The sequence below is a fragment of the Podarcis liolepis genome, assembly GCF_965112155.1.
Source record: "Podarcis liolepis genome assembly, chromosome: 2".
Classification (NCBI taxonomy): Eukaryota; Metazoa; Chordata; class Lepidosauria; order Squamata; family Lacertidae; genus Podarcis; species Podarcis liolepis.
In genome coordinates this window covers 310,193-335,498 of record NC_139555.1, presented here as the reverse complement: position 1 = coordinate 335,498, position 25,306 = coordinate 310,193, and the positions used below count along the sequence as shown (strand labels likewise).

Genomic DNA, 25,306 nt, shown 5'->3' with positions numbered 1-25,306 from the left:
AGCTTTCCACCATATTAAAAAGGAAGGGTTTTTTTGTTTTTAAGGAGACTATCTTTTTGCTTGTTTGCCCTCCCTCTCTGCCTTTGATAAAAAGAGAGAGAGATTGGTGGGATGAGGGCTTTTGGGGGGGCCTTCTGGGGGGGTGGAGGGGAAAAGATTTAGCTGGCTGCCTTATGCTGAAATGGGAGGTTGGGTACTATGTGAGCATGATGCTAAGGGTGTTTGTTGGTAAGCAGTGCAAGCAAATGTGTGTCTACTCACAAATAAGTCCTACTGAATTCAATGGGGCTTACTCCCAGGAAAGGAAAAGTAAGTTTAGTTGAATTCAGTGGGGCTTATGCACGCAAATATTCCACTTAGACCTCTGAGTGGGAAAGCAGATGCAACTTGACTAATAAATCACAAACTACTGTATTTTTCGTCCCATAGGACGCTCCGTCCCATAGGACGCACCTAGATATTTCCCCCCCAAAACCATGTCGGGGAAGCCGAACCAGGTCAAGGAACAGTGGGATGGCGGCGCTGCGCCTCCCTGCTGCCCCCTGAGCTTGTGGGGCTGGCCGATGTCTGCCCGGCGCGCGGGGCGCTCTGCTTCAGGGCGCCCTGCGCGCCGGGCAGCAGGCTGCTATCCGCAGTGTGGGGAGCCCTGCGGGGAACTCCTGCAGGGCTCCCCACCTGCGGATGTCTGTCCGGCGCGAGGGGCGCTCTGCTTCAGGGCGCCCCACGCGCCGGGCGGCAGGCTGCTATCTGCAATGTGGGGAGCCCTGCGGGGAACTCCTGCAGGGCTCCCCATGCTGCGGATGTCCTGCCACTGAGGTTTTATTTATTTATTCATTGACTTTATATACTGCCCTATAGGGACGCGGGTGGTGCTGTGGGTAAAACCTCAGCGCCTAGGACTTGCCGATCGCATGGTCGGCGGTTTGAATCCCCGCGGCAGGGTGCGCTCCCGTCGTTCGGTCCCAGCGCCTGCCAACCTAGCAGTTCGAAAGCACCCCCGGGTGCAAGTAGATAAATAGGGACCGCTTACTAGCGGGAAAGTAAACGGTGTTCTGTGTGCTGCACTGGCTCGCCAGATGCAGCTTGTCACGCTGGCCACGTGACCTGGAAGTGTCTGCGGATTGCGCTGGCTCCCGGCTTCTAGAGTGAGATGAGTGCACAACCCTAGAGTCTGGCAAGACTGGCCCGTACGGGCAGGGGTACCTTTACCTTTACCTTTATGCTGCCCTATACTCAGAGGTCTCGGGGCAGTTCACAGAACATAATCTAAAACCACAATTATATATATAAGCAAAATAAAAACAACCCAATAACATCTCCCCCCCCAAAAAAGAACCACATTTAAAAAGGGCATAGGATGTCAATCAAATCAACCCAAAGCCTGGCTAAATTGAAACGTTTTTGCCTGGCGCCTAAAGGTGTATAATGAAGGCACCATTTTTTTCAAACTATAGTCCGGCCCCCAACAGAGTCTGAGGGACAGTGAACTGGCCCCCTGTTTAAAAAGTTTGAGGATGCCTGTTTTAGAGAAAAGGTGAGTCTCCTATCGTGGAGAGAGGAAAGTTGAAGCTGAATTTTGGAAGGTTTAGGGCAACTAAAAGAAAGTCCTTCTTCCCACAACACACTGTCAAACTTGCTACTCCCAGAGACCCATTAGGCCCATTCATGGAGGGGGGGGGGAGAGGGCTGTTGATGGCTCCTAGCCAGGATGGCCATTCTGGAGGCAGCAAGGCTTCCAAATAGCAGTTGAGCCCATGTTCTGCTTCCTGGTTTCCCTCAATGGGCATCTGGTTGGCTGCTGTGAGACCAGGATGCTGGACTAGACATTGTTGGCCTGATCCAGCCGGCTCTCTGTACTTCCTGATGCTGCCTTGGGCAAAGCTTTCCTTCTCAGCCTGTGTTCCCTGGCCGTCAAAGAGGAAATGTATTTGGCCTACCTCCCAGGGGTCGCTGTGAAGACAGCATATAAAGGTACAAAAGCAACTTAAGCTTAAGCTTCTATAGCTGGGAGTAAACCTCACTAAATCATCAATCTATTATTATTATTATTATTATTATTATTATTATTATTATTATTATTATTATTAATTAAAGTTATATTCTGCCCTTCATCTGAGCATCACAGGGCAGTTTACAGTATAAAAACAGAAAAAATAAAAGTGTAACAGACAAAACAACCCCAGCCCAGACACAAAGTTTGAAAGGCCACAAATTGTTTAATCTGCCTAAAACCTGGTTATAGATGAACAGTTTACTTGTTGCCTAAAGATATTCAACGAATGTGCCAGGCAAACCTCCCCGGGGCAGCCTTCCTCAAATGGGGAGCCACTGCAGAAAGCCCCTGTTCTTATGTGGCCACAATCCTCTCGCAGAGGAGCACATGAAGAAGGGCCTCCAATGATAATCAACATGGCTTCCTTTTGCATAGGGATGCATAGGACCATGCTGCAGAAAGTGCCACTGAAATTGCAGGACATTGGACCAGAGCCTTCCTCCCTGGCTCATGCTTTCTGCTTCTCCAGTTCAAGGCAGCCTGACCAGCCCCGCTTGGCCTGTGTGAAGCCTCTCAGAGCAGCCTCTGCCATCAATGGTGCTTGTGTTTAGCAGTCGCCCCTCCTTTGGGTTCTGGAGGAGTTTGCTAGACTCCGTCCCTTGGGGATGATTCACAGTCGCTCTTTGTACAGGGCTGCAGCTACACAAAGGTCCTTTCACTAAATTTGACTGCCCTTAAAGGCAAAATGGTCACCTCTTTGAGAAGGTGACGGAGGTGGAAGGTAGGAGAGTTCCGTGTGCACCCTCTTTTCATTAATAACTGCTTGTTTTTCGCTAACTGAAAGGGCATTCTCTGTGCTGACCTTCCCTTGGGAGATTTCTTCGAAGGCAAAACTTCTGTAAGTAGCAGATGGCTTGTGGGCCCCAAGAGCCCATTCAAGGGTGCTGCTTTTGAGGTGGACTGTACCGCCTCAGAATGTACATGGCTTGGCTGCCATGCCAAAAGCCTTTCTGCATGTGGAAAGGTACTGTGTCGGGGAGAAAACGTTTAGTTTCTCAACATTTGCCTTTACCAGTGGAGTGGGATTTGTTTCAGGCATGTTTCTGCTGCTATGGACAACTGGTTTCGGTTCTTTAAAGTTGCATCCTCTTTGTGTTGAAACATGGGTGTCAGGGGTTTAGGAGCAGAGGCACGGGCAAGGGAGGAAACAGAGAGCGAAGGGGAGGAGGCAGAAGAAAAGATGAGTGATGACGACGACCCGAGATCTCCTAGTCTTTCCAGTGAATCAGAGGATTCACAGAAAGGAGCACCAGTGGCCAGGGCAAGGGGGGAGTCTAGGGGGGCACCCCAGGAAGATAGAGCCAGAGGGGACTCAGGGGGGAGCAGCTGGAAATCGGGACTAGCGTCACCGCCAGGAAGCAGGGAAGAGGAAGGGAGCCAGGGGGGGAGCGCTGGCAGCTCACCACAGGAGGGAGGGCATGAGTCAGGAGTGGCCACACCTCCATCGGGGAGCGAAGAAACGGTTAAGAGGAAAGTGGAAGGTTGGGCGCGCGCGCCAAGTTCAAATGCAGAGGAAGGCGGCGCAGTAAGCAGCCCCGAAAGGGAGCCAGGTCCTAAAGCCCGGCGCAAGGAGGCAGGAGGGTCCGGGTCAGCGTCAGAAGAATCCCGGAAGGAAGAAGCCCCGGGGGGTAGAGGGACCCAGAGGAGGACAGTCAGGCGGAAAAGGTGGAGCAAGGCTAGGATATTAAGTTGGTGCACACGGGGCGGAGACTCAGACGGAGCTTCGCCGATCTAGCTACTAGACGTAGAGTTGCGCGCAGCAGCGTGAGAATGGAAACTGTAATTCAATAAAGACTTTTACTTAATGATCGCTGGCTAGCGTGATCCTCTGTGAGCTAGGATCTTCAAGCAGCTCTGACAATGGGGGTTGATTTTTGTTTTTTGTTTGGCAAAACACAGCACTGGTCATTTCATGGGCAAAATAGCAGTGCCTGGTGTCTGAATATAGAAGCCTTCTAAAAACAAGACTTTGGAGGGTAAAGAGACATTCCTGCCCCCCCCCCCAACTCCCACCCAGCTGCTCCTTCAGATCTTTTCCTTTGGCAGGGCAGGATCTCGTCTTCTGTGCTTCCATGGAATGCAAATGTGCAAAAGCACATTCATGTAAGAAGAAGAAGACCTTGCCTTTTCTGTCAGGCACACTTTCATCCTTGTGGAATGCATCTGTGAGGAGTGGGACAGTCAAGTCTGTTGAAAATAGTGGTTGAAAAAGGTTGTGTGGAGGAAGATTTTTCTTTTTTAAAAAAAGGAGAACTTGGAGTTAGAGGAAGATATGTCATCGAAGCTTCTAGCCCACACTGAGAGCCAGCCTTGTGCCCAAACCCCCTCACCCACCCTCCAGGAAACGGCCAAGGGCACATTTCAACTTAGCCTTGAATCTGACTAGAAGATATTTGGGGTAATCTTGAACCCAAGCTACAGTGATAAAATATTGGCCAGGGGATGAGAAAAGAAAACCATGAAACCTTAGATATGTAATGAAATAAATTTAAAAGGACTTTAGTCTCCCACCCCCATATGCTTGTCATTTGCAGCCAGAGGGCAAGGGGCAGGGACTTTCTGAAATGTCCTTGCCTGGTTTCCTGGAGATCTATTTACAAAGTTAGTGTAAACTCAGAGGGAGTGAACTGTCTTCCTAGGGCTCTTGAGAAGTCAAAATTGCATTTTGCTAAGGCTAGACTGGCCCTCCAGATGTTGCTGAACTACAATTCCCACCAGCCCCTACCAGCACTGCCAGGGGTCAGGGATGAAGGGGGTTCTGTAGATATATCGATCAGTCCTTGACGTGCTAATTGATTTATAATCCGCAATTAGCTCTTTATGGCAGCTTCGGCAGGTCCGGCACACTTCCTCTGCGCGATCTGCTCCTTCTTCCAGTCAAGCCTCAGCAGAGTGACTCACAGCGGTAAAAGCTGTCACGTAGCTTCACTTAGTTTCAAACACACAGAGCACAGTAATGTCCATTTACAGCTCTTTATTGCATCATTTTCTCAGAAATTTCCAGGACTCCTCGCAGCCATTACGAACTGCGTCTCTCTCTCTCAACGACCGGAGAGGCACAGATAGACTCCTCCCAAATCTCCTCCCAGCTTCCAAAGCTGACGTCAGAATGCTGAGGCATCATGGGAAGAACTTAACCTGTTAAGTTCCAACTCCCATACCCCCTCTGCATCACATTCTGACAAGACCCTTTTGAGTTCAACACCTTCCCCTTTGCCTTGTGCCCCTTCCCGGCATCTTTCCCAGGCACCTATTGAACCCCTTCAACACTCCCAGAATCACACTGTGCGAATTTTGCCCACGCACTTGTCGCTTGGTATCTTTCAGGTGGAATGCCCTTTGTTGAGCGACTAGACCTTCTGGGCACAAACTCAGATGTTACCTCTGACTCACTGCCACCAGGAATTGTGTCCTCAGCATCACGGGATTCCCCCTCTGACTTAAAACATTTTCGAATCCTCTCCATTACACTCACAGGAGAACTGGGCTCGCTTTTGGCCTCCCTTTTTACAACCTGTGGAGAAACTACTGATACCTCCTCCTGTTCCTGACTTTGGTCAGTTACCTGATCGTCATCATCGGACTCAGCCTCTCTTTCCTCCCCCTCAGAATCTTCCTGTTCTGAATCAGAGAGACACTCTGAGAGAACATCACGCTTGACAGCAGTTTTTGACTTTTCATCCTGCTCATAGAACTCAGCGTGTTTACTGATCAGTAACTTACTCTGATCACCTGATGGAAACGCAAACCTCCATGCACACGCTGCTGGCTCATACCCACAGAAGATCATTTTCCGGAACTTGGATCCATCTGGCCCCTGCAAAGCAGCAGGTACTGACACCGATGCATGTGACCCGAACATACGCAAAAAATGAATCTGGGGTTTCCTGCCATGCAACAACCCAAACGGTGTGTCCCCTACCATGGAATTGTAGGTGCGATTCCAGGTGAAGCTCACATACTTGATTGCCTCCAACCAAAACCTTGGAGGTAACCCAGAATCTTCCAGCAACACCTGTGCAGTTTTAACCAGAGCCTGACACCGGATCTCTGACACTCCTCTCTGATTGTGTGAAGTCACTGTGTGACGTATCCCTTTCTTGCGAAAGAACTTCTGCAAAGCAGAACCTGTAAACTGAGCACCTCTGTCACTTGTGACAGCTTGCACTTTGGTGGAGAACCTTACTTCCACCTCCTCAATCCATCCTTTGATCAGCTGTGCTGCATCATCCTTGGATTTGAGACCGTGCGTCCAGGAATTCTGTGTAAAATCCTCCTGCATCGTAAGCAGAAACCTTGACCCTCCCAGACTTGGTTCCCTCACAGGACCCCACAAATCTATGTGAATCATTTCAAAAGGTTTTGTTGTTATCCTCTCTACTTTTGGATAACTGTATCCTTTTACCTTTGCCAGCTTGCAAGTTTCACAACTTATAGTATACCCACATTCTGCGATCTTACAACCTTTAGAAACTTCCGGCAGCACCTGCACTTCTTCTAGAGAACCATGAGCTGTTCGTGTATGCCAAGCATGTACGCATGAATCATGACTGGGAATTGTAGCACGCAGTGCTTGTGCTCTCTCAACCTTCCCATCACCCTCCAGAGACGTTTTAAGAATAAAAAGATCATTCTGCCCCTTTTTAACCTTGGCAAGCATCCTCCCTCCTTTGGAGATTGTGCACACATCATCCTGAAAACAAATCTTAAATCCTTTTTTCAGCAAATAAGGCACAGATAAAAGACAGTGGTTCATCCCAGGAACGGTATAACACTCCATCATTTCCTGTAAAATAGAAAAATGCACATTTACAGAATTAGTCAGAGTTCTTTTCTGTCCATTTGCAAACAGTACAGTTTTCCCGGCCGGAATTGCTTTGCAATTCCACCCCTCGACAGCAGGTGTCTCTGGAATCAAATTGCAGTTAGCTGCAGAGTCAATAACAAAACTTAGCTCTGTCCCACAGCTGTCTTCAGCCAACGCCAGACTAGCCGTGATCTGATAAGTCTCTTCCTGGCACCTGGCACGTCCACCAGCCTCAGTCCCACGCCTGGTTGTTTTCCCAGTCTGGTTGCCATGGAAACCCGACTGGTTCCCATGAAAGGTGTCCTTGACAACATCCTGTCTTGCCTCTCTGCTCCGGTAGGGGCAATCTTGTCGCAGATGTCCCGCTGCATTACACACGTAGCAACGGCGAACTCCAGTGGAAAAACACTGCCTGGGGCTCTTTTCAGCTGGCCTGGCCCTCCTTCTTCCGGAAAAGCACTCCTTGCCAGATCCGCCCCCCCTGAACTGCCGCTCCATTCCAGCAGGTTCGGTGGAAAACTTTTCAAACTTGCCTTTGGAACTTTCCGCCCCCCCGACTTGCTCACTAGCACTCCTTGAGGCTAAATCATCAGGAACAGGGGTTCCAGCCATCTCCAGGCTTTCAGCTTCCACCTGCCCTTGGCCTCCTGCTGAGTCTTCACACAGACGTTTCAGCACTCGCCAAGCCTCACACGCAGATTCAACGCCCTCCAGGTTGCAAATTAGCATGAACACCTGCTCTTAACATGCAGAACTCAGCTTTCATAGCTTTCTCCCTCTGCATTTTCTCCTCCAGAGAAACAGATTGCAGCATCTCTGTATCTCTGCCATCTCTGTCCACCAGTTGCACTGGTTCCCTCTGGGAAATGTCCCAAACCTCCGTGGCTATGAACCACGCTCTCACCCATGTTGCCCAGGTATTCCACGCTTGGGCGGTGAGTTCCTCAAGCTGTTCAAACGGAGCTTGAATCACCTCCTGGCCATCTGCCATGTTCTCCCGTTCTCCCAAGCGCCCCAAGCTGTACTCACAAAATCACCAGCTCCCCTGGCGTGGAGAAACGATTCCTTGCTGCTCTCAGCTTTCAGCAACACAGCGTTTTTCAGCTTGCTTGCCTCAAAGACAGGCTTCTGCTTCTGTCCGCCTGCTTTTCAGCTCGACACCGCAGACTTCAAAGCTTTCGGCAGCCTCCCGTGACAGTTTTACGAGCGGTAATTTAGGGTCCATAACCTGTAGATATATCGATCAGTCCTTGACGTGCTAATTGATTTATAATCCGCAATTAGCTCTTTATGGCAGCTTCGGCAGGTCCGGCACACTTCCTCTGCGCGATCTGCTCCTTCTTCCAGTCAAGCCTCAGCAGAGTGACTCACAGCGGTAAAAGCTGTCACGTAGCTTCACTTAGTTTCAGACAAACACACAGAGCACAGTAATGTCCATTTACAGCTCTTTATTGCATCATTTTCTCAGAAATTTCCAGGACTCCTCGCAGCCATTACGAACTGCGTCTCTCTCTCTCAACGACCGGAGAGGCACAGATAGACTCCTCCCAAATCTCCTCCCAGCTTCCAAAGCTGACGTCAGAATGCTGAGGCATCATGGGAAGAACTTAACCTGTTAAGTTCCAACTCCCATAGGTTCTAGCCCGGCCACATCTGGAGGGCCACAAGATCCCCATCCTTGGGCTAAGAAGAAAATCCATTTTAAAAATCCACCTAGACACCTCAGTGGTTCTCAGAGGGTGTGGCAGAGAGGAAGGCAAGTGTGGCAGGAAGATTCAAGGACAAACAAAGAAAGAGTTAAACATTTCAGTATAGTATAGTATTAAAATATTTTTTATATCTATCTGTGCCTCTCTTCAAGAGTATAGCTGTTTTTCTACAGTTCTCTGCAACATATTGTTGTGAACAGGGATTGTCAGCTCTGACAAATATGAAAGATCAGAAAAGAGAAAGGCTTCTTTGTGCTGATGAGGAGATAAGAGTTTGTTTGTATCAAATAAGATCCAATATAAATAAGTTTACCAGGCAAAAGCAAGTTCACACCTCTCTTTGAGTTTGTATCCATACTTATATTTTGGGAATGATTTGTGTTCTTATGTGGTTGCATTGTTTTATGCTTTCTAGATTCCGCCTGATCATATTATAAAGTAGTTGTGTTCTGTGTTATAATCAAGCACTTTTTGTTTTCCAATGTATTTCTTATCAATAAAAAAATCAGTGTGGTGTGAGCAATTTCCCCCCTGAAAGTTTGGGAGACTCAGTGCTGCAGGACTGGGGAACAATTTATGTATGTGCCTCCACATCAAAATTTAGGGTGCAGATTTATTCATGTGGCCTAGAAATGTCTTCGCGGACCAGAGGCAGCTCTTGGGGGATTCAGAATGGGAGTCTTTTCCAGCCCTGCTTGGAGATGGCAGGGACTGAACCTGGGATCTTCCGTGTGTCAGACAAGCTCTGCCACTGAACAATGGCCCTTCCCAGCATCTGACACGAGGCCAAGAATCTGGGGGGAGCTTGTCATAAAATGCATCTCTGCTCTTCTTTTCGTTAAATGACCCACCACATGACCCAGTTTTGTCTTTCCCTACAGTTAAAAACCCTCCAGTGGAATCTTCTCGATACCTATCTGTGCCTCCTAAAATCCCGGACAAGATGGGATTTGATGAGGTGAGGAAAAACAAGCAGACCTGTGTGAATGTGCTTGAACGGCATAATCTAAGTCACAAGATTTAAGCAGAGAACAGAATTTGACCGACCCTTGATTGTCATCATCTCCACCATCATGTACATCTGCTTCCATGGGGTCTGGGCAATTTCCTTTGGGTTTGGCCTAGTAGAGGGCAGTTTGAGGGACTTTTTCATTGGTGGGCTGTGATGCTGCTGCCTTCAGTCACCCTGCCTTCTGAAAGCCAAGTTGCAGACTTCCCTAGTTCTCTGACTTCTGGAGCCTTCTTTGTTCAGCTCTGCAGATAGATCTTAGAGTGTAGTGCCATAGGGGAAATGTCTAGACATGAGAGAGCTGGTGCCAGAATCCCAAGGGGATGAGAGTGGACTGTACCACTTCAGACTACAGGTGTGTGTTGCAAGTGTGGAGAGGAAGATCACCTTTTATAATGCCCCCTGCATAAAAGAAAACTTCCTGCAAGCAAAAAGGTTGCAGCCCAGCTTATTTCCTGCTTTGCTACTTGGCCATTTGCAGGGAGCTCAGCATCTTCTGCCTACACTCTGAAGCAATGCAGAGTCCATTCTGACTCTCTCCTCAAAGCTCCGCTATGTCCTTCAGTTGCTTGCATAGCTATGGCAAAGCCTGGGGCACTGCTTTGCTCCCTCCTCTGCCTTTCTGCCACGGTGGGCCATCGCTCTGCATTCTTGACGCCGCAATGCTTCCTTTCCCAGGTCTTCATGATTAACCTGAAGCGTCGGACCGACCGCCGGGAGCGGATGCTGCGGGCGCTTTATGAGCAGGAGATAGACTGCAAAGTGGTTGAAGCTGTGGATGGCAAGTGAGTGCCCGCCTGGGACAAAGACAAAAAGGGCGAGTGTTCAGGGTGGAATAGGGTGCTTGACCTTAGCCATGCCAATATCCTGTGTACTTAGGGGCCCAATGGTGTTGTAGTGGAATGGGCTCACACTCACCATATCTAAAAGGAGGGGCTGTAGCTCAGGGTTGGAGCCCCTGCTTTGCATCCTGCAGAAGGTCTTGGATCTGCCGTCAAAAAGGCTCTAAGGCAACAGGTTTGACATGAAGGGTCTTCTGCCTGGGACCCCCAAGATCTCCGGCCAGTCATGGCCAAAGCAGAAACTAATCTGCCCAAAGACAACACCCTGTGCTCTTTATCTTCCTTGTTTAATCTTCGCTTGCACGGAGCAAAAGATGTTGCTGCCAAATTGCTCACAGAAAGTAAGAAATAATAGGGGAAGTGAAATCTTGTGTTGGAGAAACTTCAGCGGCTGTAGAAAGAAGTAGGCAAGTTTTGGAGTGGCACACAACCCTGCTTCTTGGGCTTGACTGTTCTGTTCAGTGAAGAACTCTGTGCTGACTAGAAGCTTCTGCACCAACAGAAGTTGATCCAGGGAAAGAGAATTGTTTCTTCTTTCTGCATTACTTTTCACCCTAGATCACACAGCCATATATCTTTGGCATGTATCTCTGCCGCTCACTTCATGAATAGCTTGTGTTCTACTGACTGTCCTTTATTCTTTCATTCCATCTGTCCTCAGAGCAATGAACACCAGCCAGGTGGAAGCCTTGGGGATTAAGATGTTGCCAGGTTACAAGGACCCATACCATGGGCGTCCACTCACCAAGGGGGAATTGGGTTGCTTCCTCAGCCACTATAAGGTTTGGCAAGAGGTAAGTGATGCTCATCATGTCAAACAGCAGCCATTTTTTAATTATTCATTCAGGCGCAGTTCCAAGATGGCAACAGCTTAGCAAGCAGGCTTCGAAGCTCCGCAGATAACAGGACTGTAATTAGCGCTGGTTGCTACCCAGGGAAGTAATATTTCCTCTTTTTCTTTTTTTTTACTTCTGTACTTTTAAACTTACCAACCTATTGGGATTCTATCAGCACCCTCTTATCTATGCTATGAGAAACACCTTGGGCATCCTGGGCAGGCCGCCAGCTGCTAGATATTAACCGCCAGCTCCCTTTTCTACTTTGTTCCTGGAACTCCTGGCAGTCACCTCACAGAGAAGCTCTTAAATTGAACAAACTGAACACTTTCTATTTTTTCTCTCTTCTTCGGTTAAGGAAACCTCTCCTTGCTTACTCCCCACCGCAACACTATGCCTGCTAGTAAACGCTACAGGGACCCAGAGGAAGCAGCTCTCTCACCAATCTAATTAGATTCCAAACAGTCTAAAACAAATCTGCATTTACAGTTCCAACAAAAAAATGATTTTCTCTCCTTAAATATGATTATGAATATGGGGAGAATACTGGATCCAACAATGGGGCAAGTTGACCCTGTGCCTCTAAGAGAGGAAGGAATAACAAGTAGGGAGAGCACCCAATTAACTCCAAATTCAAGAACGGTTGAGCATATCTTTCAACAAATTAGAGGTATTGCCTCTCAAATTATCCAAAGAGGTCCACAGTTTATCAGTTAATAACAAGCAGGCATTAACAGAACACCAAAGTACCAAAGTGAAATGGCGACAAGAACTAAGTTCGACATAGAACGCGCAGAGGCTCTTAAAACAAACTCTTCTTATTTAATCTTCCAACCAAAAAAGATCTGCATGACAGTTTGTGGAAGGCCAGATCAAACTCCTAACTGGAAAGGTGCCTAGCGTTCCAAACGACATTTATCAGGCTTACTTGGCATTGGACTTACAGAGATCGACTTAGTTGGGACTGAACTCTTGAATACCACAAACCAAATCCAAAAATTATGTTTATGTCAAACAGCAAGGCATAGACTGTCTTTTCAGGAGATTAGGTCATCTGTTCCCAACCATGAAACCTTCAAAACCAGTGTATATGTGTGGTTCTGCACAAGCAGTTAAGGACTGCAAGACACAGTACTTGGCACAGAATCCAGTTCCCAAAGAATCTCCCCTTTCATTGGGGAAGTAGGAAAGCTTCCAATCCTCCTAGCTAGGCTTCAAAGTTTGTGGCCCATGGGGTTGAGAGATCTCTCTGTAGGACAGGGATGAGGAACATGTGGCTCTGGGGTGATGATGGGCTACAAGTTCCATAATCCATTTCCTCATGTTGACTGGGACTGCTGGGAATGTGGAGGGCCACAGGTTTCCCATCCCCACTATAAGATTTCCAGAAAGTGTGTGGGGCTTGTGTACCATTCCATGCCTAATTTACATAATTCACACAGGTTGCAGAATTCAGCATTTTGTGTTGCAGAATGTGGGTTAATGTGGCATGGGATTTCAGTGAGTGGATGTTTTAAAATGGTAGTTGGTAAACACAGTGCCTTCTCTGGCCTTCTTGCATACTGAAGAGCTCACGTAAGTGGCTTCCTTCTGTGTGGAGCCTATTGAATGCTGCAGATTAGCTTTCTGGAAGTGAATTAGATCTGGAAACAGAAATGCCTTTCTACAGATGCAGATCTGCAACCTTCCATTGGTCTCCTCATCCTTTTTGAAATGGGTGAAAATGGTTCAGTTTAGGCAACAATTGTATTATTGGCCCAAGATACAGATATAAAAGGAGATGAAGCAATATGCATTGGACCAAGTTGCATCAGTGGAGAAACATGGGGGCTTTAGTGTTACACAGAATTCCAGAGCAGTCCCTTTTGTGCTGGCACAAGTGGGATGCTGGCCTTATTTTGGCACAAGAGCCAGACTTGGGGTCTGCTGTGTGGCCTTGCTTGCTTGCAGTCTTGCCAAAGGTTGCAGGCAGCTTTACCTGTAGCAATTGTATGTTGATTGCCCTCTTAGAAGACAAAGTCCAGCAACTGGAGGAACGTGTAGCTACGCTCCAAAGAATTAGAGAGCTGGAGCTCTTCTTGGAAGCAACAGAGAACACCGTCTCCACCAAGGAGGAGACAGGGGACACCCCTGAGAAGGAGGTTAGTTCACCAACACAGGTGCCAGATATACAGTGGTGCCCTGCAAGACGAATCCCTCGCAAGACGAAAAACCCGCTAGATGAAAGGGTTTTCCATTTTTCGATGCGCTCCGCAAGACGAATTTCCCTATGGGCTTGCTTCGCAAAACGAAAAAGTCTTGCGAGTCTTGCGATTTTTTTCGCTCCCCCCCCCTTTCCTAAGCCACTAATAGCCTTTTAGCCGCTAAGCCGCTAAGCCTTTAATAGCCGCTAAACTGCTAAACCGCTAATAGCGCTAATCCGCTAAGCCGCTAATAGGGTTGCTTCGCAAGACGAAAAAACCGCTAGACGAAGAGACTCGCGGAATGGATTAATTTCGTCTTCGGAGGCACCACTGTATGGAGAAACGTGACTCGAAGAAGTAGGAGGCCCAGGGTTCGCTCTGATTGTTTAGAAATACACAATCGCTTTGAATTCCTCTTCCCTAGCATGGAAGACGAAGAACAGACTCCATTTGAGGATCTCTCCCTCATTACAGTCAATCAGGTATATGAAGACGAGCAGCAAAGTCAGTCCTCAGGGAATGTGCAGGCGACCTTGGAACGCACAGCTCACGGAAGAACCTCGACCAAACCTAAGAGGAGGCGTGTAGTGGTGATAGGGGATTCCCTACTGAGGGGAACAGAAGCAGTGATCTGTGGGCCTGACAAGATGTCTCGGGAGGTGTGCTGTATCCCCGGGGCTAAGATCCAAGATGTAACTTAACGACTGTAAGGAATCATAAAACCCACTGACAAATACCCCTTCCTCTTGGTTCATGTGGGAATCAATGACACTGCAAGCAATAGCCTCCAGAAGATCAAAAGAGACTACGAGGCTCTGGACAGGAAATTGAAGCAATTAAATGCACAAATTGTCATCTCATCTGTCCTCCCACTTGAACGACGTGGCCCAGGGAGAGAGGGGAAAATAGTGGAAGTGAACAGCTGGCTTCGCAGATGGTGTAAACAGGAACGGTTTGGATTCTTAGATCACGGACTGCAGTTTCTTGAAGATGGACTTCTGGCAAGCGATGGGCTGCACCTCGCAACGGTTGGGAGGAATGTTTTTGCCAAAAATCTCAGAAACCTCATCAGGAGGGCTTTAAACTGACTAATGTGGGGGAGGGAGACAGTGCTCCTGAAGGTAGGAGTCTATCAATTGATGAAGATGATCATCCAAATGTCATAGACCAAATGGAGCAAACAGCATGCAGACCTAGTGGTGGGAGGAAAAAATCCTTAAATAAGAGACACGGGGGAATGATTAATGGACTTCAATGTCTGTACACTAATGCGCAAAGCATGGGAAATAAACAAGATGAGCTTGAGCTCTTGGTACAGCAAACTAAATATGACATAATAGGCATCACTGAAACCTGGTGGGATAAGTCCCACGATTGGAATGTAATAATGGAGGGATACAATCTATTTCAGAGAAACAGACCAGACAAGAAAGGAGGAGGAGTGGCGTTATATGTCAGGGATGTGTATATCTGTGAAGAGATCCAAGATTTAGAACCTCAAAGCCAAAGTGAGAGCATTTGGGTCAAAATTAAGGGAGAGAAGAATAACAGAGACCTCATTGTGGGATAAAAAAATTCCTTCCAGTAGCACCTTAAAGACCAACTAAGTTAGTTCTAGGTATGAGCTTTCGTGTGCATGCACACTTCTTCAGATACACTGAAACAGAAGTTGCCAGATCCTTCTATATAGTGAGAAGGTGGGGAGGGGTATTACTCAGAAGGGTGATTGGCAGATAGCTGAGATAAGCCTGTTGACCACTCTTAACGACTGCAATAGGTCTTACAGGAAAAGGCAAGGGGTGAGAAGGTGAAAAATGGCTTAGTCATGTATAATGAGATAAGAATCCAATGTCTCTGTTCAGACCAGGTCTCTCCATGGTTTTAAGTTTGGTAATGAGTTGCAATTCAGCAGCTTCTATTTCCAGTCTATCTTTCTCTTTCTTGGATTCTTATCTCTTATCTTAACAGGGAGAAATGTAAAGTATTGCACTTGGGCAAAAAAAATGAGAGGCACAAATACAAGATGGGTGACACCTGGCTTGAGAGCAGTACATGTGAAAAGGATCTAGGAGTCTTGGTTGACCACAAACTTGACATGAGCCAACAGTGTGACGCGGCAGCTAAAAAAGCCAATGCAATTCTGGGCTGCATCAATAGGAGTATAGCATCTAGATCAAGGGAAGTAATAGTGCCACTGTATTCTGCTCTGGTCAGACCTCACCTGGTGTACTGTGTCCAGTTCTGGGCACCACAGTTCAAGAAGGACACTGACAAACTGGAACGTGTCCAGAGGAGGGCAACCAAAATGGTCAAAGGTCTGGAAACGATGCCTTATGAGGAACGGCTAAGGGAGCTGGGCATGTTTAGCCTGGAGAAGAGGAGGTTAAGGGGTGATATGATAGCCATGTTCAAATATATAAAAGGATGTCACATAGAGGAGGGAGAAAGGTTGTTTTCTGCTGCTCCAGAGAAGCGGACACGGAGCAATGGATCCAAACTACAAGAAAGAAGATTCCACCTAAACATTAGGAAGAACTTCCTGACAGTAAGAGCTGTTTGACAGTGGAATTTGCTGCCAAGGAGTGTGGTGGAGTCTCCTACTTTGGAGGTCTTTAAGCAGAGGCTTGACAACCATATGTCAGGAGTGCTCTGATGGTGTTTCCTGCTTGGCAGGGGGTTGGACTCGATGGCCCTTGTGGTCTCTTCCAACTCTATGATTCTGTGATTCTTCCAAAGCAGCAGGAAGGAATCCCTTAGAACCGGATTTCTCTGCATTTTTAGTATGTGCTGCCACCTCTTGGGCACATTGGATTATTACATCAGCTAGAATATGGAAAACATTCATGGTGTGATGATCTAGAAAGGAAAGGGACCTTTAGGGGATATTTGCCACTCAAAATCTGAATGCCAGTTTTGTTTCCCTGCTCTGGGAGGCAGAGCTACATACAATCTTACAGGGCTTTGTATATGCTGTGGTTCTGAAAGACTGCAGAAAAAGAGTGCCGAAGGTGGCATTGAGAATACCATCCGCCTTCTGAGTAAATAAGCTTTCATATTTAAAAATAAAAAAGCAAGTTTCTAGACCAGCCTTCCCAATCCTTGTGTCTTCCAGGTGTTGTGCTGATGGGACTGATGAGAGTTGAAGTATCTGAAAGACAAAAGGCTGGGAAAGGCTGGTCCAGACCCAGCAGAGCTACCAGTTGCTGGGGGGGGGGTCTCATCAGTCCCCTGCATGACTTCTTGCCCCTCTCTGTGACCATCAAACTCAAGCCAAGCAGCCAAAAATAACTTGGTCCAAGAAAGAACAGATTTAACCCCTTGAGCACCTTAGTGGAAAAACAGGATGGAAATATTTTCATTAAATAAATGAATCAATAAACAGTGACGTGTGCTGATTTTTGCTAGGTTGTTGAGAGAGGCCTGGAGAAGTCGGTGGTGTTTGAGGATGACCTGCGCTTCGAGATCTTTTTTAAGCGACGCATGATGAACCTCATCTATGACTTAGAAGAGGAGGGCCTGGACTGGGATTTGATGTAAGTATGGAAGTGCTGACTCGGGCAGCGGGAAGTCTTGGCAAAAGCATCCTTCAGTGGGGAACCTTGTATGGCAGAGTTGGGCAACATTTTTGCTTCTGGGGGATTCATGTGGGCAGGAGCGGGGAGTTAAGGGACCAACACCTCCCTGCTCCCTTTCACATTTACACGAGTTGGGTGGCCATATGTCATGGATGCTTAAGTTGAGGTTCCTGCATTGCATTGGTCCCTCAGGGTCCCCTCCAACTCTAAGATTCTATGATACCTGCCCTGCCATTCACACTCATAGGCACCTAGTTCCCCCCATGCCTTTCACTCCTGTTCACCTGCCTCACACACTCACACTTTAATCTCTGCAGCACTGTCTGCCAGGAACCCCATTAGCAGTGCAGGGACAGCAACCTTTTCCCTGCTGATGGCTGGTGGCTGAGCAGCTGGGGGGGGGCGCCGGGGGGCTTGGTGGGCTGCATGGAGAGCAGTGGAGGTCTGCCTGCAGGCTGCCCCCATGTGATTCAAAGGGAAGGAGTGTCATGATCTCAATCTCTGCTTGCCTTTAGTTACATTGGCCGGAAGCGCATGCAAGTGGAGCATCCTGAGAAAGCCGTGCCCCATGTCCGTAATCTGGTGGAAGCAGACTACTCCTACTGGACCCTGGCCTACGTCATCTCCCTTCAGGGGGCCCAGAAGCTCCTGGACGCCCAGCCCCTCTCCAAGATGCTGCCTGTGGACGAGTTCCTACCTGTCATGTTTGACAAACACCCTGTGTAAGGTTGGGGCTGGGAGGGGAAGAGGGGCCTGTGGCCTTGGGCAGGAAGGAGCAGGGTGCTTTGATTATTAACACACCCTTGGCACATGAGATGTAGCTTCTTAAAAGAGGGAGATAGAGAGGAGTCCCTTGCTGTTTTCTGTTGGATAGAAGTTGTTGGCATTCATCTGTCTCAAGACAATGGAAGTCAAATGGCCAGGGCCTGCTCTAGCTGCAGAGTCTTGCGACTTGTAACTGCTGCCTCCTGCATTGCTTTTGCTATATTAGCAGCACCGAAGTGACCTCCCTGGGACACACCTGGGCAGTCTGTATGAAGGACCTGGGATGCCCAGGCAACAAGACCTCTTGGCCTCGCTGATGTGGTCCAAAGGAAAGCAGATCAAGACATTTGGCACCAGCTGGACTGCAGTAGTTGCTGGAAGGAGGCATACAAGGCGCCATCCAGTACACTCCACTCCAGATTTGTGTAGGGTTTACTCCTGAGCCTTTTCTTCTCCCAAATATGCATCACAAGGCAGCAGGTAATAGGTGTAGGCCCTCCTGATTTACAGAAGGATTTTAAGTGGCAGCCTGTTGGGCCAGAAGGATGGCCGTGTCTGAGCTTCCTTCCACAGTCCTGTCGCACACCTCCTCTTTAGTTTGGCATGGACACCTTTGCTTTTGTCTCATCTGTAGGTTCTGTCCTGGCATGTATTTCTTGCTTGGAAAATGGTTTTTGCACTCTTCTCCCTTGCCTTGTTCCAAGTTGGTTTCTATCTTCTTTGGCCATGCCATCTATCTGAAGCCAAGAACACTGGACAGCTGGTGGATTTCCCTCAGTGTGGTTAGATCAGGGGGGTGTGGGGTAGCCAGTTCAAGAGGTTGCTGGACTGCAACTTCCACCGTCCCTGACTGTTGGCCAGGCTGGCTGGGGCTGATGGGAGCCAGAGTCCAAGCATCTGAAGAGCAACTGCATTAGCAACTCCTGGGCTAGATGATTGTACTCTTTGAGAAGGTAGGAATCAATTCTCTGTGGAATCTTATGTAGCTTTTGCCTAGGTAGCCTTCACTCTAGGTAGGGTTCACTCTCTCTTCTAAACAATGTTCAAAACTCCCATTGTTCTAGGCACATTTTGAGATACAGAATTTCATCAGCACAAGCAGTTTCTGAGCTCTGGGCACAGTACTGCACCTAAGATTTCAGATTAGGACTGCAGAGTGGAAGGAAAGGAGGACCTTTTTCTGCCTCCCTCTTTCCAGCTACTCTCTGACCCTCTTAAGAATATTGGGGCGGGGGGGGGGGGGCGGGCAGGGGAAGGACTAGACCATGTGAAAAATGAACATAATATTTTAGTTGCAGTTCATTCATTTTCAGCTATGTATTCTTGTTATTAAAAAAGCACACTTAGACATTCCGTTGTTGTGCCCATAACCAACCTTTAAGGTGCAATTTAGCTCTTAGCTTTCATATCACAGCTTCTAATATGTTTCTGCTGGAAGAATCTAGAGTGTTCTAGAACATAACAGCTGCCCAAGGAGCTGATTCTCTCACAGGAAGACAAGAATGTGAAAAAATATCTAACACTGAGGAAACCTGCTCCAAATAAGCAAGATGAGTGGAGAAAGTTATATTAGCAGAAGATATTTGTGCAGTAGACCCTTGTATTCACCGAGAAGTGAAATTATGAAGTTTCATCTTTCTAGCTCGTCAGAAACCTAAGACAAACTTAGCTAGTGAGGAGAAGGCATTCCTTCTCTTCAAAGGGGGTTCATGGTTTGCCTCATGTAACTCCAGGAGTCATACTTTTGTGCAGTTAGTTGTTTGACTGATTTACACGTGTGGCAGAGATGTATCTCCAGAAGCAGCTCTTTTCATGTGATGTTTGTTCTCCTACAGTTCTGAGTATATGGAGCACTTTGAGAACCGGAACTTGCTGGCCTTCTCTGTAGAACCGCTGCTAGTCTTCCCAACGCACTACACAGGAGACGATGGTTACATCAGCGACACGGAAACCTCTGTGGTGTGGAACAATGAGAACATCAAAACTGACTGGGACCGGGCCAAGTCCCAGAAGATGAAGGAGCAGCAGGAGCTGAGCAGTGAAGCCAAGAACTCTAATGTGCTCCAGTCTCCTCTGGACAGCACAGCCCGTGATGAACTATGACCCTGCTGGGGCACAGATGAAGGGGGCTGAGCAGGAGGGCATGGTGTAGCATGAGGCGGGGAGGGCTTTCCCCTTTCTCAGGGTTTATGGGTTGCTTCCCTCGCTTTTCACTGTGGGGTCCACATCTTTCATCACACCTTGTGGCAAAGCAATAATGGCAAGCTCCACTCCCTCTGCCATGCAGAGCCTGCAACAGAAATCGTTTGGTTTACATAGCTGTGCCATCCCCCACCTCTCCCACCCTCTGTTTTGGAAGTGGTGTGGGTGAGATCTTTCCATACTCAGTTGTGTAAGAGAAGTTTTATTCTTTGAAGAATTGGTACTGGCTCCTACAGGGAGCCCTATATGTTCTGGAAGAAGCAAGAGTGGTTAGTCCTTGAAAAAATGCAGGCCAGACTTGCAGACTACAGCACAATGATTCTCTGTGTCAGACAAACCATTTATCTTGGTGTACGTTTCAGACCTTTCCAGTTATTTTTATATAATTTTTTTACTGGTGACAGTTTCAGATCTCATTTTTGTGGAATCCTGATTCCCCTCCCCTCCCCTTTCTTTGTGCCTTGTCTGTGCTGAGATTGCAATGCCCAGTTTCGATGTGGAAAGTCAGAAATGTCCTTGTTTCCCTTGGGCTGATGAATGTTTTTCCTACCATGTCTCTTGATTTGCTCTGCAGAGACACAAAGTGCCTTGGTAGGTTGTAGTTTTCACTCCCCAGTGGCCAGAGATGCATGGTGGGAGGTGCCATCCATCGTGGGAGGCATAGTTGGAACCACATTTCCCTTCATACATTGTGACAAGCAAATATAAAGCATTGCCCTTCAACTTGTGGGACAGCATTTCAAGGCGGGTTGCGCCTGCAGCACTCCACCATTATTATTATTTTTGTTCGTTTTCAAAATAAAAAATGTGGGGCTGGGGAAGAGAGGGTAAGATATAGTTAATTAAAATGAGCCTCATGTTGCAGATCAGAGTTAAAAAGATGGGCCCCAGATCTGCATGCTGAAGACTATTAGTCCAAGGGCTCCTGAAGTTTGGAGAACTCTGTGCTGAAACATTGGAGCAAGTCAGTGGGGTGAAGAAAGGGGAGAGGAGGAAGAGGCTTGCAAGGTAGTGTTAGCGATCCTGTAAGGAACATTGGAAGGTTCTAAAAGACACAGCTCAATGTCAGCCTTGTTGCAGTTTCACCCATCCTGGAAGGACATACCACCATGATGCCCCTTCTGGTGACAGCAGAGGTGCCTCAGAAAGCATGGTTGTGGCATGCTAGCAAGCATCATCCAACTCTGAAGCAGATGGTGTGTGATGCATCATGTCACCAGGTGGAGGGGTTGCAGCTGGATGGGATGGGAGATCCCCAGCAGAGCTCTTCCATCACATCAGGATGGCGAGACTGGAAGTTCTGCCCCCAGACCTCTGTGTATTCACTTACTCACAAGATGCACAAAATCAAAACAATTCACAAAATCCAGTGCCTTGCTACTTCTTGCTACACTCGTCAAAATGTTTATTCGGCTTTACGCCCATCATAAAGCACAACACACAAAACAAATCAAATAAAACAGCGATCTGTTCTTGCTACATGAGATTATACTACATGAGAATTTCCTGCACAGCCCTATAGTTAGCTGCATTCTCTCACTGCACCCTCCACTTCTCAGCAGACATTTTGCATCTGATACTCTCCTCTTTCAGAGGTGTATATTCTTCAGCACATGGTACTTGGAACAACCTTGGACTACACATTTCTTCTGCTGATTGGAGTTGGATTGGCAGAACTACACCTGTGTTGCAATTTGAGCAGCTTTATTTAATATCCATAGGCAGACTTGTGGTTGGTGTGATGTTGTATATAGGACACACATAATTTAGGATGTGTGTAGCAAGATGCTACAGATGTTGCTTGGAGAGGAAGGCAGTGATGGAGTGAAGAAGAACCTCATACTGGTCTTTCCTCTTGAGTCATTTTGGATAGGGCAGTATGTGCTGACCTCACCCTTGTCCCTGTTGCACAGGGAGGCCAAAAAATGGAACCAGCCCAGAGGTAGAATGTGGCTTGTGGGGATCAAATGCAGTGAGAAAGCACACCCCCCCCTTCTGGATGCACAATTGGGTTGCAATCCACCAGCAAGTGGGCCATAAGCTTGTTTGAAGCTCCCATTAATTTCAGTAGGGCTTAAACAGAAGATTAGCAATACAGTAGATGGTACCCTTAAATAATAGTAATAAACCCTCAAAGATGCAAGTGACTATTATGTCTGTTAAGCAAAAGCAGAAATGAAGCTGGCTAAGCAGAGATTTGAACCCAGTTCCTACAGGTCCAAGAGCAGCACCAGCCCAGAGTGATCAATATTGTTGGTACCTGTTTAAGCCTTATTAGAATCAGCTTTCCTGGGTGAACGTCTAGTCCCCATGACGGCTGAGGTGGGTTTGCAAATTGGATTGTACCAACACACTTATGAGGGTAGAAAAATAGGCATAAGTAAAGAAATCATCGCTTCCATTTTGCTGTTCATCTTAATGACACCTGTAGACCAAAGCTTTTTTTCAAGTTCTCATGTTTGAGGTGCAGAACCTTGAAGCAAAAGAACTAACACATTAGGGTTTTATTTTTGTGACCATGAAATGATGCGCAAGTTTTATTAATACAACTAAAATAGAGCTGTATGTTATTTGTTTCATCTCCTTTGAGCAATCAGTACACTAAAATGATTTGGCTGTTGTGTAGTCCCTATCTGCCTTTTCTTCATTATATGTCTGTGATGGTGATGAGATTTTTTTTTTGGGGGGGGGGTCATTATATACTGTACTTATTTGAAAGTCAGTTTGTCCAGCATCATTGGTCTTCTCTAGCAGTCTGTTGCCACAGGAAAGTATTGGATATGTTTTAGGGTGCATGCTTAGTTCATGGCACCTGTGAGGTGCATCAGCATTGCTCAGCATGAATGAAGTGTTTGCCTAGAGCAGGGATGAGGACTAGTGGCCTTCTGGATGTTGCTGGACTACAGTGCCCATCCCTGACCATTGACCAGGCTGACAGTGGTGTCTGGAGGGCCATAGGTTCCCTGTCATTGGCTTAGTTTTGGTTCACAAACAATGGAATTTGGAAAGAGTTAATTGAAGGTAAAAGGTTTGAAAATGCTGTATTAGATGCATACGGGCCATGACCTATGTTTTTTATTTTTGCCTTCGATGCTACATTATTAGCTCCATTAGAAAGAAGAAGGGCCATACAGTGATCAGTGGCTTGAGCAGTCCCAGTTAACAGAGACTCTCCTAGGTTTCAGGCTGAGCCAGCCTGAGATCCTTTTTGACAGATGCTGGAGATTGAACCTGGGGGATCTCTGCAGGCAAAAGCCCCACTTTCCCATATGTAGAGGCAAGGATTTCAATATTGTCACCTCTGCCTCCACCATGTGTTGAAGCCTTTCCCAATCTGGTGCAATCCAGATGTGGCTGGTATTCAGCTCCTATCATCCCTGATCACAGGCCATGCTGCCTGGGGCTGATGGAGAGTTTTAGTCCAAAGATCTGGAAAGCACTAGATTATTGAAAGCTGGTCTGTTGCATGAGCTAAGCATATATCATAAAACAGAGCTTTCCAAACTCTGTGTTGCAACATGTTAGCGTGTTGGTTGCAGTGTGCAGGTGTGTTGTAAAAACACTCCCTGCACTCCTGGGACTGGAAAAGGGTTAGTTTACCTCCAGTTAGTTAGTAAAACTGAATTACTGTGTTGTGAAATGATGCATGTCTAAAAAGTGTGTCATCAACATGGAAAGTATGGAAAGCTCTTTCATAGAATCGTAGAGCGGGAAGGGACCCCAAGGGTCATCCAGTCAAACCCCCTGCAATGCAGGAGTCTCAACTAAAGCATCCATGAGAGATGGCCGTCCAACCTCTGCTTAAGAACCTCCAACGAAGGAGAGTCCACCACCTTCTGAGGAAGTCTGTTCCACTGTCATGCTGAGAGAGTCAAAAAAGAAAAGGAAGAGAAAAATAAGCCCACGTTTCAAAAACATCTGCAGATAGCCATCTTATGAGTCACTCCTGCTACGGATGGGGGAGGGTGTCTAAATTTATTACACAAATATAAATCCCTGCTGCTCTAGAGCAGAAATGTGTGTCACAAACTTTTCATAACGTGCTGGTGCAGAGCAGTTTATACATCCCTTTCCTGTTTTGCACGCTCCACCCCCTGAGGCTGCTTCCTTTTGGGTGCTGAGTCAGAACTTTTCTGCATTTTCAGCACAAATGGAGATAACAACACGCTGGTGGCTGCTTGCCTTAGGAACAGCAACTGGGAGAGGGAAATTGGGAGCCAGGGTATATGCATGCTTGACCTGTTTCCTACCAGCTGCTTTTCTTGCCATCATATTTATTCTCATGGCTTCTCTTTTATGTCTCCCTAAAGCTCCATAAGCTTTCTAGCTCATATATGACTATTTCATCTACACACCAACTAATTTTGCAACATTGTTCCTTAATTCATAAATCTTGTGTCTTGCTATTTTGCCTCATAAAATGCCTAAAAGGTCCAGTCCCAAAGCAGATTTCAGAAGTGACAAGGGGCTGGCTGGTACTTCTTCTCCATTTGATACAGCCTGATTCATGTCCATTAATTCTTAGTTTTGTTTTTGTAATTGTCATTCAGAAAATCTCTATTAATTAAGCTTCCCTAAAGTTGAAGCTCTTAAGACAATCTAAAAGAAATTGCACCATCAAAAGCCTTTTTGGTGCTTCAAAAACTCAGTGAGATTTGTGATGTTTTGTTTTCAGGAGACTGAAAATTGTACAATATTAAATGTTTTTTGTTAGAGGGTGTAATTTGAGAATATATAAGCACCTTTTTGACACTCTGTTTTCTAATCTTAATTAATATTCTTTCTTCCAAGAAACTCATGGTGCTCTGCATGGTTTTTCCTCCCTTCCCCATAACATCCTTACAAGGCTGAGGTAGAGAGAGTTTGTGTTACTGAGCCACATCAGTGAAACTTATGGCTGTGTGTGATTTCAAAGCCATCTCCCCCTAATCCTAGTCAAGCGCACACTAAGTTTACTCCTTCTTATAGTAAATTCTATCATTCTTAGTATTGTTGTTAAATGTAGTTAAATTTGTAAACATCATTCGGCTCCTCCATGATAACATGACAGCAACATTGCAGATAACAATAGCTCTCAAAGTGAACCATTCACAGTGGGATCAGGTGTTAAACAGGGTTGTGTTATTGCCCCAACTCTATTCATTATTTTCATTGCCATGATCCTACGCTTTGTCAAAGGCAAACTCCCCATCAGAGTAGAAATCATATATCAAACAGATGGAAAGCTCTACAATCTGAGCAGGCTGAAAGTTACCGCAACTTCCGTCATAGAACTTCATAGAACACACAACATAGTGTGTGCACGCTCAGAGGATGACCTCCAAA

At 46.9% G+C, this 25,306-nt stretch overlaps 1 protein-coding gene and 1 long non-coding RNA gene across 4 annotated transcripts in view; both read left to right on the top strand.

The window, feature by feature from the left end:
* Window positions 1-22,602, top strand: part of COLGALT1 (collagen beta(1-O)galactosyltransferase 1) — a 44,524-nt gene extending 21,922 nt beyond the window's left edge. Inside the window, exons 7-13 of one of the 2 annotated variants that reach the window (XR_014521840.1) lie at window positions 9,451-9,527; window positions 10,257-10,363; window positions 11,082-11,214; window positions 16,845-16,972; window positions 17,530-17,736; window positions 19,615-21,357; window positions 21,445-22,602. Coding sequence is in view for 1 of the 2 variants with exons in the window: in XM_083486671.1 (XP_083342797.1) it covers window positions 9,451-9,527; window positions 10,257-10,363; window positions 11,082-11,214; window positions 16,845-16,972; window positions 17,530-17,736; window positions 19,615-19,882 (920 nt within the window). In the remaining variant the exon portion in view is untranslated. Of the gene's footprint in view, window positions 1-9,450; window positions 9,528-10,256; window positions 10,364-11,081; window positions 11,215-16,844; window positions 16,973-17,529; window positions 17,737-19,614 lie in introns of both variants that reach the window. The other variant, XM_083486671.1, reaches the window with a different exon arrangement.
* Window positions 2,090-9,088, top strand: LOC310699164. Of its 2 annotated transcripts, XR_014521953.1 has the most exons (4): window positions 2,090-2,633; window positions 2,934-3,147; window positions 3,906-4,808; window positions 8,496-9,088. It is a non-coding gene; the product is annotated as an uncharacterized lncRNA (long non-coding RNA). The 2 variants fall into 2 exon arrangements; XR_014521954.1 differs by having other exon boundaries at window positions 2,090-3,147.
* Window positions 22,603-25,306: the final 2,704 nt, after the last annotated feature.